This window comes from Sminthopsis crassicaudata, chromosome 1 (genome assembly GCF_048593235.1).
Source record: "Sminthopsis crassicaudata isolate SCR6 chromosome 1, ASM4859323v1, whole genome shotgun sequence".
In the NCBI taxonomy this organism is placed as follows: Eukaryota; Metazoa; Chordata; class Mammalia; order Dasyuromorphia; family Dasyuridae; genus Sminthopsis; species Sminthopsis crassicaudata.
The window spans coordinates 488015001-488031266 of record NC_133617.1 but is presented as its reverse complement, the minus strand read 5'-3'; the positions used below and the strand labels follow the sequence as shown (position 1 = coordinate 488031266).

General features: G+C 34.5%; 1 protein-coding gene across 3 annotated transcripts in view; it reads right to left on the bottom strand.

Moving 5' to 3' along the window:
- Nucleotides 1-16266, bottom strand: part of USP22 (ubiquitin specific peptidase 22) — a 246243-nt gene that overhangs the window by 22088 nt on the left and 207889 nt on the right. For all 3 annotated transcript variants that reach the window (XM_074281287.1, XM_074281288.1, XM_074281289.1), the window contains 2 exons: nucleotides 15613-15760; nucleotides 676-781 (listed from right to left, as the gene is read on the bottom strand). In XM_074281287.1, coding sequence (XP_074137388.1) covers nucleotides 676-781; nucleotides 15613-15760 — 254 coding nt within the window. The remainder of the gene's footprint in view (nucleotides 1-675; nucleotides 782-15612; nucleotides 15761-16266) is intronic.

Genomic DNA, 16266 nt, shown 5'->3' with positions numbered 1-16266 from the left:
TGTGGGTTCAATCCCAACTCTATCTACTTGACAGAATTACTTTAAGCAAAGCACTTAACTTCTTTTAGACAAAATCTACTTCTCTAAATATACTCCATATCCTATTCATGCTTCAAATGTGTTCTATTCTTAGGAATAAATATGTAATTAACTTATTGTTTGTAAGTTAAATTTGCATATAAAAATGAATTAGGGATGTTTAACAAAAGTGGAAGTGCATAATTATTAACTGCTAAAGATATGCACTGTGAATTTGTCAATATTAATTACAACAAAAAAAGTTTTTGTTTTAAATCTCAAACACATGGCTACTTAAATAAAGCTTCTACTGTTTCCAATCTGGTAGTTGCTACAAATGTTTCTTGTTCAGAGCCATTAGCCTTCAGTTTTATAAATGACTAAGATAAGCAAAATTTAGGTAGTGCCTTTAAGCTTCAATCTCTAATAGTCATCTTTTTAAGAGACTTTCAATGTGCTGTGCTTTTATGATAGGAAAATACAAGATTATTCAATAAACAATAGTGACCTTGAAATCATTCTCATTTGAATGACAAAGAAGTAAATACTTTTGCTCTAGTCCGATTCTGATTGGAATGGTTTATTTTGATACTTTAGGATCACTAGGAAGATGAGCTGCCTTCAATCTCAGTGAGAAACTAAGAGCACTGTACTTACTGGCAGACTTGACAGGTGACGTCTGACTGCAGTCCGCCTGTGAAGATTTGGTCGATGATGCAGTTACAGTGATTGGGGTTGTTGGCTTTCTTCCCATTATCGTCACCTAAACAGAAGTAAAACAAATGAGTTTTTGAGTTCAAAGGGACTAAAGAAACAACAGTTCTTGTTTGGGGAATCTATATGCCATTTTTTTCCAAAAGCAAAAATAAATATATAAATGCATTCTATAGCAAAGTGCTACAAATTTAAATACAGACACAACAGGAAATATAATTGGCAGCATAAACCTTTTTAGAAAGACATTTACAAAATATTTTCTATTTTAATAAGGAGAAAAAGTAAATTAAAATGGTTTATTTTTATGTCATGAGGAAGCATAAAGTTTTTAGTATGCTTCTTCTTATATCTCTGCGATCTCCTTCTCCTTAACACAAATGCTAAGAAATTTAGAAGATGTAGCCATTTTGTTGGGAAGTCCTTTTTCAAGAATAGAAGGGCTAAGTGTTATTTGCCAGGGAAGAATTATCTTACCTAGCCAGGGACATTTTAGCTAAAATTGGGAATTTATATGATACAATAATAATAGTCTTAATTATTTCAGGACAGGTTTTAACCAACTAAAGTAGGTATCTCAAAACAGTTAACAATTCTAAGATCAATAAGACTTGTGATTTCATTGGCACAGGGAACTCTCATATAAGGAAATTTCCTCTACCAATGCAATGCAGGTCTGCTCTTTATAGTCTTAAGGGAGTTGCTTAAAGTACTGAGAAATTAAATGACCTGCCTAGGGTTACACAGCCAGTATATACAGTATATGAGAAAAGTGGGACTTGGAACTCAGATCTTCTTGGCTCCAAGGTCAGCTGTCTATCCATTATTTCACAGTGGTATATCATGCCTCCTTCCCGCCCCCCACTCTCCACACAGCCTAACCAGAACAAAATCAAATATACCCTTTAGGTTTCTCTACACAGCACAAGTTTGAGAGTGACAGACAGACACCAAAATTTACAGTGCCTGGAATATAACAATAGCTTAACAATGTTTGCTAATCATTTGGGACCATAGATAGCACCTGTCTATTGATTTCTAACATCAGAGTAAAATTCTAACAAGTTTTTATAATACAATAAGCTCTTCTACAATACATCCTTCAAAAAACACAAATTTGTTCCATTTTGAGCAAAATGCAAACTTCAAGTTTTCTTCTGTGCAATTTCTTCTTTGGGAAATCAGTAAGAATGTGGAAAATGGCTTCACTTTATGATAATTAATAAAATGCAACCATTCCAAGGCTCATGTCCTTATGTAAACTTGAGGGTTCTGCCAAAGTGTGATACCCCCCTCTCGCCTTGCTATGGTCTCTGGAGGTAACTACTTATTATAATTATGTATTTGTGAACCATTTAATATGCATCAAACTAGGCTGTTTTTATTAGGTTCCTATCTTTTTCTTAAACATGTTACCGATGAAGTTTTTGAGTATTGCGTCTTTAACCATGCCATTTTCCTCATAAGCTCTTGTGTTTTTCATAATGTGAACAAAGTATATTGAATTATAATAGAAGTGACTGTATAATATACATTTAAGTGAAATGGAGAGATAAGATGCTTCACAAGAAGAAATTTAATGAAAAAGAGACATAAGAGCATTGGGAAAATATTTCCACCTATACCAAACAAAAATATTACATGCCTAAATAATTCTTTGGGGCTAGCAAAGTGACCATGGTGTTATATTGCCAGATTTTTACTCTATTATCTTTTAGGATGTGAAATAGGATATGGATGACTATTTTCTAAATGTAGTAATTACATTACTAAATGAAGTAATATCACATTTATTTCTACAACTAACTCAAGGCTGTGCTAACAATGGTTTCCTCATTTCTTGTAATACTTCTATTTTCTTAGAAATGCATTTTTGAGAAATTGATTTTTAGAATACATTTCTGATGGTTATAGGTGATAATACGATGGTTACATTTTTACTACCATTCTCATTAAGTGCTGGAAATAGTAATTAAAAAAATAATAACTTTTCCATTTAAAAGGACCCCAAAGTACTTTACAAACTGACATATATTCACAAAGTGATGACTTTATCCACCTCCAAATGTATTTTATGTTCATAATAAGAAATCAAACACTGCAATAAGTTATTATTTCCTTTTAGTTCAATTTCTGGCACAGATGTTTAAAGGAAAATGTAATGCTTTCATAACAGAAATGTCCTTTTTAAGTACATAAATTAGCCCCCCCTCTCACTCAAGAGTTTATGACTGATGCAATCTAATATTCAATCTGGATGGCTTAAGTCATTATTAATTACATGTAGGAGGAGTATCTGTTATGTTAGTCCAAAGATCTATGCTTATAAAGATCTATATTATATCTATATATAGTCTGTCTATCTATCTTAAAAACAAGTAACTCAGCCATAAAAAGACTGACTTGGAATATGACATAGCACTTCAAAAATAACTATTTTCATAGCGAATGAATTAATGGAGAGGCTGGCAATAAAAATAGCTTATTCCCGGCAGTTTAATATACTTACAAAGACCTTGAGAAACCTCATTAGACCCATCACCACACAAGAGAAAAATAAAATCAAAACATATTCACAATAATTGAGGTTTGAATGTTTTCCTTAAATTTCTAAATTAAGCTAAAATGTACAACTATTCAAGCTTATATGATTAGACTACTTTAAGTACCTAGGTGATTCAGGATACAACTATTCTCTCAAGTTATGATTTTAGAACCACTTTATAGGTGTAGTAACCTAATATTCTGGGTCCCTCCATAACTATTTCCCTGAATGAAGTCCACAATTGCTTTATTCCAAATATTGTTTTATAATGAAGGTTCTTAAAGTATATGCAGTTCTCCATTACTGGCTTTTCTGGCAACCTCAAGAAAGCAACCACCTACCGCAATAGCCAAGTTGGGTTGTGGGTACATTTGCCACATTCAAATGTGTTAAAAGTCTTTCATAATTCACAAACTTCCAGATAGATCACAGGATACTAATTCTTATAGACCAGATTATAGTGTAAAATGTATTATAGACTGCTAAAGCAAAGCAAGTCTGTAGAATTCCATTAGATGATTTATTATGATGATATCCCTAGAAAGAAGGTAAACTCCTTGAAGGCAGGGGGTAATTTCATTTTTTTCCTTATAGCTCTAGCATAGCATACAACATTCAGCAGGCACTTAATAAATTATTGATTGATTTGCCATTTTAATGATCATCAGTTATCAAATCTACTGGCTTGGTTCTCAGAATGTAGTCATACTTAAATTTCAAAATCTGATGAGATTGGTTAAGAAAATTGGGCCCTAAAGGTCCCCCCCACCCCCATTCTCTAAAAAGTATTTATCAAGCTATTTTACCTTTTGCTTCTTTCACTTGACAAAAAAAAATTAAAAGTATTAAGGAAAAAACCAAAAGAAAACGAGTAACAGTCAAATTTTTCAGTCACTGTGACTTACTTCCTAGGTGATGGTGGGGAAAACCATATAAACAATACTCAGAATTAACCTGTGTAATAGAGAAAAGTATATACTTGAATAAAGCTTGACATATATCCGATCAGGTAAGAGAATAACTGAATATGTTGATTTAGTAAAGTGAAATATTTTTAATGAGCATTCATACATACTTTCCATGTCTAAAATAAATTTCAGCTAGATTTAAGTATTAATAGAGCCGCACTACAACTATTTAAAAAAACCTAACATAGCACCAGCCCTGAAGTCAGGAGGACCTGAATTTAAATCTGACCTCAGACACTTAACACTTCCTAGCTGTGTAACCCTGGCCAAGTCACTTAATCCCAATTGTCTCAACAAAAAACCCCCACAAACCTCTAACACATTCTTATTATATAGTGTCTATACAACAAAAGTGACAGTTCTATTGATGAGGTAGCATGATGAGGGTAATGGTGAGGTATATACCTCAATAGGATTAACTGAGGTCTAATGGCAGGATTGGGGTACAGGGAGTCACATGGAGCTCCCCTGCAACCCCTTAGGATTCGGCGAAAGGATACGAAGTTAAATCAGGTCTAGTGGCGGCGAGAGTCCCCTGTAAATGAATTTATAGGCTCGAAAACCTAGATGGATAAAAAGATGTTTATTGCAAGGTTTGGAAGCAAGGTTAAAATCTGGTTAGTTTAAGGCATTAGATAGAGGAAGATATACACCGACAGCAGCGGCAGGGACAGAGAGTCTCTGATGCAAAGCATCTTGTCTGGCATCTTTCAACTCTCTGACCAAAGACGACTCCCCCTTTGCTGCCTTTATCTGCTTGAAGAAACATAGGGTGGAGCTCAGGTTGATTCCTGTAAGGCCAGATTTTTGGCGGGCTTTTCAAATAAGGAAGAAATTGTTTTGGGGAAACCTGAGCAGATAGTTAGGGGTTGGGTTATCTGAGCAGATCCAAGCCAGTTCAGATCCGGTGAGGGGAGTTGGGTACAAGCCCAAACTGGCTCAGATACTGATCTCTCTTCTTGGGGTTTTGACCAGATCTTGTAAATCAAAGGTACAAAGAATCTTAAAGGGGGCTACGCCCGAATCACTATTACAATTTGTCTGACTCTTCATGAATCTATTTCTCCAGCTCATTTTACAGATAAAGAAACTGAGGCAAACAGGGTTTAAGTGACCAGCTTAGGAGTGGCTGTGAGGTTGGACATGAATCTTCCTGACTCCAGGTCTGGCACCTTATCTACTGTACTATCTGGCTGGCCTGCCTTGTTATATACCAGACTTCATTTGAAACAAAGGGTTTAATTGTGGGAGCCAAGTTTTAAGATAAACCTGGCAAAGTGGAGCACTTCTAGAAGAACTGGAAAAAAAAAGATGATAAGAGGAATGTAAAATTCTAATAAGGAAAGGAGTAGGCAGCATAATAGTAGAAAAAACCATTACATTGGGAATCAAAAACTTGGGTTCTAACTCCTGGCTATGCTAGTCAAACAAGTTGCTTTTCACTTTACTCATCTGTGAAATGAATGGATTTGAACTAGATCTTTAGGGTCTCTCCCAGCTCTCTGAAGATTCAGATTTTTATGTTCTGCCTGGAGAAAAAAGGACTAATACAAAATATATTGTAATTAGCTTCAAATGTCTGAACGACTGTCATTTGGAAAAGGGGGTAAAGGCTTAAATGAAGTTACAAAGAAGCAGAAGATGGCTTCATTTAAGGAAACTGTATTTGACAATTAATGCTACAAGGCAAAGGAATGAAGTACCTTGTAATTAGCATATAATGGCCCAAACTATTCAAACTTAAGGTTATACATAAGGTCATTTCCCCTCACAAATTTTTTTTTGAAAATTTAAAATTTAATTCAATTTTTAAAATTTAAATTTAATTTAAAATTTAAATTAAAAAAAAAACTTTAAAAAAGTATTATTATTTACAAACATTTATCACCTCTCCTTTCCACCCAAAACAAAAAACAAAAATCCTTACAAAAGGTATGTGTAGTCCATCAAAACAAATTTTTTACATAGGCCAGATCCAAATATGCTTGTCTATTTCTGGATTTAAAATATATCATCTCTCTCTTTCTTTTTGAATGCAGGAAAGATTTATTTTACATTCTTGCAAGACTGGGTTTTGAAACTCCAAAGACAGTATTTTATTTCCTAGCCTGAAGCACAAGTCCCTCCCCTAATTCTCATTAATTGAATGTTACATTAGTTGTATAAAATGAAATCTCCTCCCCTTACATAGCTAGTCTCTACTAACTCCAAGGAGCTTCCATTCTAGAAGGGGAAGATAACAGCATCATCTCTTTAATAGAAGTTGGGTAGAGATTCCTTAATTTCTGATACTTCCTGGTTTATCTCTATAAATCAGAACTTTAAAGACTTTCAAAGTTTCATTCTGCATCAGATCCCAAACTGTCTTTCCACAATTCATTTTAAAGAGCTGCTATAAATATTTGTGGGCATATAAGTCATAGTCTCTCATTCTTAAATACCATCAAGGTACAAGTCCTAAGATAAGAAAGGTATAGTTAGGGGCAGCTAGGCGGTGCTGGATAGAACCCCAGTCCTGAAGTCAGGAGGACTTGAATTCAAATTGGATCTCAGATGCTTAACATTTCCTAGCTTTGTGACCCTGGGGCAAGTCACTTAACCCCAATTGTCTCAGAGAAAAAAAAAAAAAAGTATACTTGGATCAAAGTATATACATAATTTACTAACTTTTGTAAAAGATAAAACTCTTAAAGAATAAAAAAAAGTTTTTTGGGGAAAAATTAGTCCACATTTTTAAACGTGTATAATAACTAACCTAACTAAGGGATTTCTCATTAGAGCCAATGCCTATAACAACTAAAATAGATAAGAAATTCCTTAGAATATTCAAAAAAATATTAAGATTAAAGAACTATTCCAGATAAAAACTAAGAATTTCTCATTAGAGCCAATGCCTATAACAACTAAAATAGATAAGAAATTCCTTAGAATATTTGAAAAATATTAAGATTAAAGAACTATTCCAGGTAAAAAACTAACTAGCAGTAGATAAACTTGATACTACTAGAAATGTTACAAAAAAAATGATATTTAGCAAGTATTTTCCTCAAATCAATCAACAACTATTTAAGTACCTACTATGTACTTGGCATTGTACTTTTTATTTCTCTTATTCTTTTTTTTTAATTAATAATTTTTATTTACCCAATATATGCACGGGTAATTTTACAATATTGACAATTGTCAAACCCTTTGTTCCAATTTTCCCCCCTCTCTCCCCCCTCCAGATGGCAGGTTGACCAATACATGTCAAATATGCTAGAGTATACATTAAATACACTATATGTATACATGACCAAACAGTTGTTTTGCTGTACAAAAAGAATCAGACTTTGAAATAGTGTACAATTAGCCTGCGAAGGAAATCCAAAATGCAGGCAGACAAAATTAGAGGAACTGGAAATTCTATTTAGTGGTTCATAATCATCTCCTAGAGTTCTTTTGCTGGGTGTAGTTGGTTCAGTTCATTACTGCTCTATTGGAACTGATTTGGTTCATCTCATTGTTGAAAATGGTCTCATCCATCAGAATTGATCATCATATAGTACTGTTGTTGAAGTATACAATGATCTCCTGGTCTTGCTCATCTCACTCAGCATCAGTTCATGTAAGTCTCTCCAGGCCTTTCTGAAATCGTCCTGTTGGTCATTCCTTAATAATATTCCATAATATTCATACACCACAGTTTATTCAGCCAATCTCCAATTGATGGGCATCCATGTAGTTTCCAGTTTCTGGCCACCACAAAGAAGGCTGCCACAAACGTTCTTGCACATACAGGTCCCTTTCCCTTCTTTAAGATCTCTTTGGGATACAAACCCAGTAGCAACACTGCTGGGTCAAAGGGTATGCACAGTTTGATAACTTTTTGAGCGTAGTTCTAAATTGCTCACCAGAATGGCTGGATATATCCACAGTTCCACCAACAATGTATCAGTGTCCCTGTTTTCCCATATCCGCTCCATCATTCTGCATTACCTTTCCCTGCCATTCTAGCCAATCTGACAGGTGTGTAGTGGTATTTCAGTCTTAATTTGCATTTCTCTGATTAATAATGATTTGGAGCACCTTTTCATATGAATAGAAATAGTTTCAATTTCTTTATCTGAGAATTGTATATCCCTTGACCATTTATCAATTGGAGATTGGCTTGATTTCTTATATATTAGAGTCAATTCTCTCTATATTTTGGAAATGAGGCCTTTATCTGAACCTTTGACTGTAAAACTAGGGATGTAAGAACAAAAACAAGACAATTCTTTTGGGCATTCTTTTCTTTCTTTTTTTTTTTTTTTAAATTAAGAAACTGAAGGAAACAGCTTCCTAGTTTTATATATAATCAAAATATTGACTTTTTAAAAAGGGATGTTAAAAAATTTTAGTCTGACTTCCCATTTTCAAATAATTTTCTCCCCCTTGAGTGAAGACATTGTTTTGCCAGAAGTAGATGGGCTCCTAACTTGGAAAGGCTTCAGTTCTACTCTACAACGGGATCTAAGATGTTCACATTTCTTTCACAATCTGGCAAAAAGAATATGATGTACTATCCCTGAGATGATCTTTGACCTTGCCACCAAATCACACCTTCTTTAAAATGACTTGTGAGAGAAGCAATATGATTTCAAAAGGATTCTAAAATTATAATGGTTGATCTTTGATAAAAGCATAGCCAACAGACAAATCACAAACATTTCTATACTTGATACCGATTTCCACTCTTTATCCCCTGCACTCAGTCTCATTCACCACACTTATTTTTGCAGAATGACAAACACAGAGAAAAATGTTTCTGCAAATTTGGTGTACCTTCAGGTAAGATCCTGCCAGATTCCTTTAATAGAGTGCCATTTATTTCACATGGTAATAAAATCACTCCTCTTTCAATTACACAAGTCAATTAGGCTCAGTGATGGGGGGGGGGGGTGTGACTCAAAAGAATATGTTACAAGTTTGTTCACAGTTAAACAAAAGGGCATTCCCTGCCCACTTTACCCTCCTCCCCACCCCAAACATCTGGTAGGAAAGAAGAAGCCGAATAAAAAGCATTCTACCATCAATTCCCACCTGTTAGTATACAACAAAAACCCCAATATTATAAAGTTACACATATTTTCACAAATTCATACCTTAAATATGTATTATCAGAATACTTTAATTATTATGGCCAATATAATCTGCAGAATACTAATTATTCACTGCAAAAATCATCAATGTAAAATATAAACTTTACCAAGATTCAGTCAGTTTGGCAATTCAATTTAATAAATATTTTAAAACAACAGATAGAGTTCAAAATTCTATTTTCTTTCCTTCGAAAGCAGGCAATTTATAAGTATCATGGGATCACAGATTTAGTTCCGAAAGGGAATATAGAGGTCATCTAATCTTACTCCCTTCATTTTATAGATGAGGAAACTGAGAACACCAAGGGAAATGTAGTGGCTATGCTCAGATTTCTGTCATTTCAAATATGTCTCAGAAATGTTCCTACATCATCTATGGAATTATCATACAGACTGACAAAGTGAATTTTATATTCTCTAGTTTTCTGTGATCACAAACCTAGAATTACAGGCTGGTCGGTGAAGGTGCCAGCACATTTTGATTGCAACACTAAGTGGAAGAAAAAATTTAGGAATTTTAAAAATTAGGAAACGGTACTTAAAATACATTTAACTTTAGGCCTGAAGCACAGATCTTATCAGCTCATATTGATATTGTCATTTTATTTTACTGAAATTTGCATCATTTGAATAGTTATTTCATTAAAGCAAATGCATTGTTAATTTTTTTTCTGGAATTCATTCCTTATTTTGCATGAGGCTACCAAATTTACTAGATCAGTTGGTTTTAATGAGCTAGACTCTTAGGCACTCTTATTATCAGCTCAGTTCATATTTGTTGCCTTCTTTAAAGTTAAAGATTTTTATCCTTTGGAGAACCTTTTCTGATGATCTCACCTAGCTCTACTCCCTATACAAATTTGTTGGTACTTCTGTATATCAGATAAAAAACAATCAACTGGCTTCTTGGTTTGACAGATCATGCTTACATTCTCACTCATCTTTAATATCTGAATCTTCATTACAGTTGATTAATCAGATATATATTTCTGCTTCCTCTATTCTCCTAGAGTCAGTCACACACACACACACACACACACACACACACACACACACACACACACACACTTGTAACATTTCCAAAAAAAGCAATATGCTTTTCTTTCTTTTAACTATCTGTAGTTTTTCTTACCCCTCAGATCTGAGTTTTTTCTTCACAATATTCACTTATTTTCTTCAATAGATTCTTTATTAGCCTATAATCTTTATGATTTTTTCTAATTCCAAATTGCAAGACTCTTGCCCTAAGGCAAATTCAGTGTGGTCTTTTTCTAAGATATTGCTCCTCTATAGGATCCAATAATTTTGAAATACATAGTTTGTAAAAAATAAAAAGAATGTTTGACATTTATACATTTCTTTATAGTTTATAAAGTACCTGACATATATTACTATATTTTGGAGTTGAAGGAGATATTGGGAGCCATCAAGTGTAATTTACAACCAGATAGGATAACCAAGATGACCATACCTAACCTATAAATGGTCATCTAATCTCTTATTCAGGATCTCTAATGAGAGTGACACCATAATCTCCAGAGAGCAAACCAATGCATTTTTTGTAGGGCTCCAGTTTTTAGGAAGTTTTCCAGGACACCAAACCTAAAATTGGCTTCTTTGTAACTTCCACTATTGCTCTTATTTTTGCCTCTTGGGGTCAGACTGAAACAATGGAATCCCTCTTTCACATGAGGGCCTTTTCATGTGTTTTAGAAACTTCTCAAGCATAAACTGTTGTGCCACAATCTCCTTGAGCTGTTCTACCTCAGTTTCCCTGCACTAGTTTCCCTCATTGTCCTGACTGAGTTTCCATGAATTGTTCTATCTCAGTTTCCTTAACTGTTCTGCCTCAGTCCCCTAAGTCATAAACCCCCCCTGGTTCATTAAGACTGAGGACCATTTGCTCAAAGGTTATAACTTGTCAATGGGAGATGAGGAGCAGATCAGACTTCCTTACTCCTAGCTCCTTCTGCCCCCAAGAATTTATGACACTGCCCCTCTAAGATATTGCAAAAGATAAGACCTATCACGGATACTTCACTGACATCTTGACTTCTGTTATTCAAACATCCTGACTCTGGTTTTTAGTAAAAGTTTATAACTTCCCCCCAATCCTGATTTTCCCGCTTTTTCCTTCCCTTTGTCTGAAGAGCTATAAAAGTGTTCATGGTTCCCCCATTCATTACTGGATACTTTGAGACGAGAGTCCTGTCCAGTCAATTAAACTCTCCAATTAATAAAATATTAAAGAAAACTCTCTAATCTCTATCTTGCCTCAGTTTCTCCGGCATTACAAAACAAACTCAGTTCCTTCAATAACTTCTTATGTGAAATGGACCCAAGGCTCATTTTGGTGGCCCTTGCTTTATCAATGCTTACCAATATCCTTTCTAAATTAGAATGACTCAAATTAAACACAATATTCCAGATAGGATCACTTGATTAAAATAGCAAGGAACTAGTTAGCTATATTCCACCTCTGGTTATAAAATATAGAAGCTTATTGCCTCTATATTTAAAGTCATGAATCTATTATGAGAACCGTATCTTCTTAGGCAGTTATTTCCTTCCCAAATCAAATTTTCTCTTCTGCATCTCTGGTCATCAATGGATGAGCAGTGAAGAAAACATAACTGAGGCTCTTGCCCAAGTGTTTAGCAATACTTTTAAAGCTCCTTTTGGCAATACCATTTGGGCCTATCTAAAGAGAGCAGTAGTCACCAAAAAATTTTGGTAGGTTTTGAATATACATCTTGAGAATACAATAGGCCTCTCTATTGTCCCACTGGGTCAGTAGCTGGCTTGATACTGCTGAGTATGCAGTTAACAATCACCACTCTTCTCTTCACTCTCTGATCCTTACTGGATGATCCTTCACCTAAGACAGATTTTTATTTGTCTGTGTTATTTAGGTGTAATTCTGGGCTTTTATTTTACCATTTCTTGTAGAATAAGCAGTTGTTACTCCTTAGTTTATCCACCTTTAGGAAGAACTACAAATTTAATTTTTAGGTCCAAATGTTCATTCATACTTTTTCTTCCTTTCCTCTTCTGTGTGACATTCCTCACTTTTCTAATGTTCTGACAATTCCTTTTTACTACCTCAAATCCCACCTCCCCCACCTTTCAGCAAAGTCCTATTTCCAATCGTTTCATGAATATTTTCTGTGTCTTTAAATTCATTTTTCAGTTACATACAACTTTGCAAAGAAGACAGTTCAAAAATCATTAAATGAGATAATATGAAACACTTTGTGAATGTTAAAGTCCTATATGAACAACAGCTATTGTTCCTATTATTTCAATTTTGCAGAAAGATTAAATTATACACAGTGAGTCAGCAGCATACCCAGCAAGGGAGCTGGCATTTGAATACACTTCTTCTAACTTCAAAATCATCTCTATTACACCACGTGGTCTCTGTGACTTCCTTCTTTTAACTCACTAGTGTCACAGGGTATAGGTATGCTAGGCAGGAGATGGGAGGATGAGCAGGTACTGCCTCAGATGATACTTGGGTCATGACACTTATGTACCAGTTCCTATATCTTTAAACTAAGGAGTTAGGTTAGATGGCCTCAAAAATCCTTTTCAACTATAAATATATATGTGTGAGGTTATACGGAAATTAAGCAGCAGAACTAGAATCTGAATTCAGATCTTCTGACTCCAAATACAGGACTCTGTCTGGATTATACTTGCCCCCAAACAAAAGCACTTTTGTAGCCAACATTTCCACAGGAATACCTTTCTTAAGAATTCTCCTCTCAGTAGTAATCATTAATTATGCCTTATATTTGTATATGCTTTCAGAAATGTTTCATGTATCTGTAGCATCTCCTTCAAAGAGTTAATTTTTGTATACATTCTACTTAGGAGCTAATGTTCACATTTGGAGGACAGCATACTTTGTTGTTCTCACAGCAATTTTAATTTAGATACAGGTTTTTCCCTTTTAGCTGTTAACTCTTGAATGAAGCACTTGGCATAAAGACTTTATTCCTAAAGGATAATTACTTATGTCTTACGTTTTAAAATGGTTTATTAAGCATCTTTGTTGGTTGTTTTTGGTTCAGTATTCTGAAATAATTATACAATGAGAAACATAAGCTTAAAAAAAATATTCCCAAAGGTCAACTGGTCCATCTCTATGCTTCTATGTAGTTTTTGCTATTCCAGAGAGACAAAGAAATGATATACACCTTGCTGCAGAAGAGAATGGAAGGTTTCTAACTTGTATCATATGAAGCTATGCAGGTTTTATGCAAGAGATTTTTTGAAATTCTTTATGAAAAACCAAGAGATTAAATTATGATCTAAGGTTCTTTAACTTTAATGGGCAATAGAAATATAATGTTGCCCAGCAACAGAGATTCATGAATAAAAAGGATGGTATTTGGCTTGAGACTTGACCATTGTAAGCCTCATACACTATGCGGCCTGCCTCTTCAACTTGATTAGACTGCAGAATGGAGAAATTTTAAGCACTTCATGTCTTTGTCTTCATAAGAAAAATGACACAGTCACTAGAATGCCTTTATTCTTATTGCAGTTATGCATAGCAGCCACATTTAATAATTTCCCACAGAAGAGAAATAACTATCCTTGAGTAGCAAGCATTCATGTAACTCCTGTCGTCAATGAGTTCTGTCCTTCACACAATTATCCTCTCTGGATTTTACAGTATTACACTATGTATCAGAACTACCAGCAATTTCCATCTTTTGACCCTGTAAATCAGAATTTTCTAAATTAACACTAAATATATTTTTGCATTGGTGTGAAAGTGAACTAAAAAGCTTTTTACTGGCAAAGTTCATGATCCTGGCTGCTACCTTTGTAGCTGATGGCATCACAGACACCAAAACCATGCTGGCAGCTTTAGTCTTGACATTTCTCTGATGCACATCTAGTAAAGCAAGAGGAAGAGCCAAGAACCCTAAACTTCTATATTTGCAGGAAAAAAAGAAATGATCCTCATTTCTTTCATCTTTCTGGGAACTGTTTTTGTTTTTCTTAAATTGCTTCAGTCTTAGTAGGCGTATCCTCTAGCACAATAGCTGCTAAGTAGTATATGTTTACTAAGTGCTTGATGATTAACTGATCCTGTTATTCTGAAAGATTGATGGGTTGGAAGTCTCTTAGTGGAACAAAGAAAGCATTTCACAGTTTGTATTTTGTTTTTCTTTTAAATTAAGTTTTACACTTCAATCTGTATTCAGATACCATCAGTTCTTTTTCTGGGGATAGACAGCATTTTTCATAAGCTGTCTTGGATCACTGTATTCTCGATTTTAATTCTTTTCCACCAGAAAAGAGCTGCTCTAAATATTTTTTGTACATATAGTGTCTTTTTTTTTTTTTTAAATCTGGAAACAGACCTAGAAGTGGTATTGCTAGGTCAAAGGATATTCATGATTTTATAGCCTTTTAGGCATAGATCCAAATTGCCCTAAAGAATGGTTGAATAAGTTCATAGTACATTAATTTCTCTAAAAAAAGAGTCTTATCCCTATTGAACAAAACCCCAGAAAGATGGTTGAATAAATCATGTCTAAACTATAAGCTCCATAAAAATATTAAGCTAATTGTGAACCAGAGTTGAGTCAGGAAGAAACCCAGAATATCAAGTCATGACACCTAGACAAAGATGCTCTAAAAAAGAGCAGAAACCTTGGATTCTCTACTTTGAGTTATGTACTATGACACTGGCATGTGAATAAAAGCAACATTTAAAACTTAAAAAGTATAGATAATCTAACTTTGAATCAAACCAATTTAGGACCAAAGTGGAAAGAGCAAATTGGCATTGTGAAACCAATGATCTAGTTTTATATGCGTACGTACAGTAGGGAGCAGCAGTAAGGTGCTGTGTGACTATTTTCAAAAAGAGAAAAATCAGTCATATTTAAATAGGAAATTCAAAATATCAAGTCCAGAGAGTTTATATTCCATTTAGCTGAGACTTTTATAGGTTTCTCTCTCTTTTGTTTTTTGTCTGGTAAGGAGAAATCCTTCTCTAGCTAGTTAGATATTTCCCTTGGTTATAAGGTATAAGTATAATATCAATTCCATGGTTTGTAAAAGTAAAGGAAGGAAATATCCTTTACATACAAACTCCTTATCAGTCACATATTTCACCCAAGCTTTCTTTCTCCTTTCTTCCAGTCAGGAAAATCCCCTTCTTTGAAATGCTAGCAAAAGCAATTAATGAGATGGAATGAGTTGCCAGCCAGGTCCTTACCTTTGCAGTGTCTGTGTAGCACATCTAATGCAGCAATGAGGAACTCGTGTGCATCCTGTTGCTCGTACCCTGCTAAATGTCGTGCATGCGTCCATACCAGGTGCAATAACCTATATGGAATGTGAGGAGATCGGTGCCCAGAGTAAAACTGCTCAAAAAAAAGAAAAACTTATTGTGAATAAATGTTACACTTTGCAATCAAAACACACCAAAAAGGAAAAAACAAAAACAAAAACACTCCACTCCTTAGTTTTTAAGGCAGTTAGTTTGTTGATGAAAATGGTTCAATTTCCTTTAAATATTAAATCAAAATGAAGACACAGCTCGCAAGAATGGAAAATACGGAACATTTTAAGCATGATTTATACAGCTTTTCCCTCCCACCTCTGATTTCCTGTTTTTGAAGCAGATAAGCCTGGGTGATGAATTGTGACAAAGTGATAGCAGACTAAGTACAAGTGAAACTGTCAACTCTTCCCCAACATTTACTTGCTAACAACATAATAATATAATAATTAGCCAAATGGACCCACAGGTATCTAAAGTAGAAAAGAATCTCTACAGCATTACTCACTTATTGTAAAATGTCTGTTGTTTAAAGACCTCAGGCCCCAAGTAAAGAAAAGCTGGAAATAAATGCACCGAAACAAACAT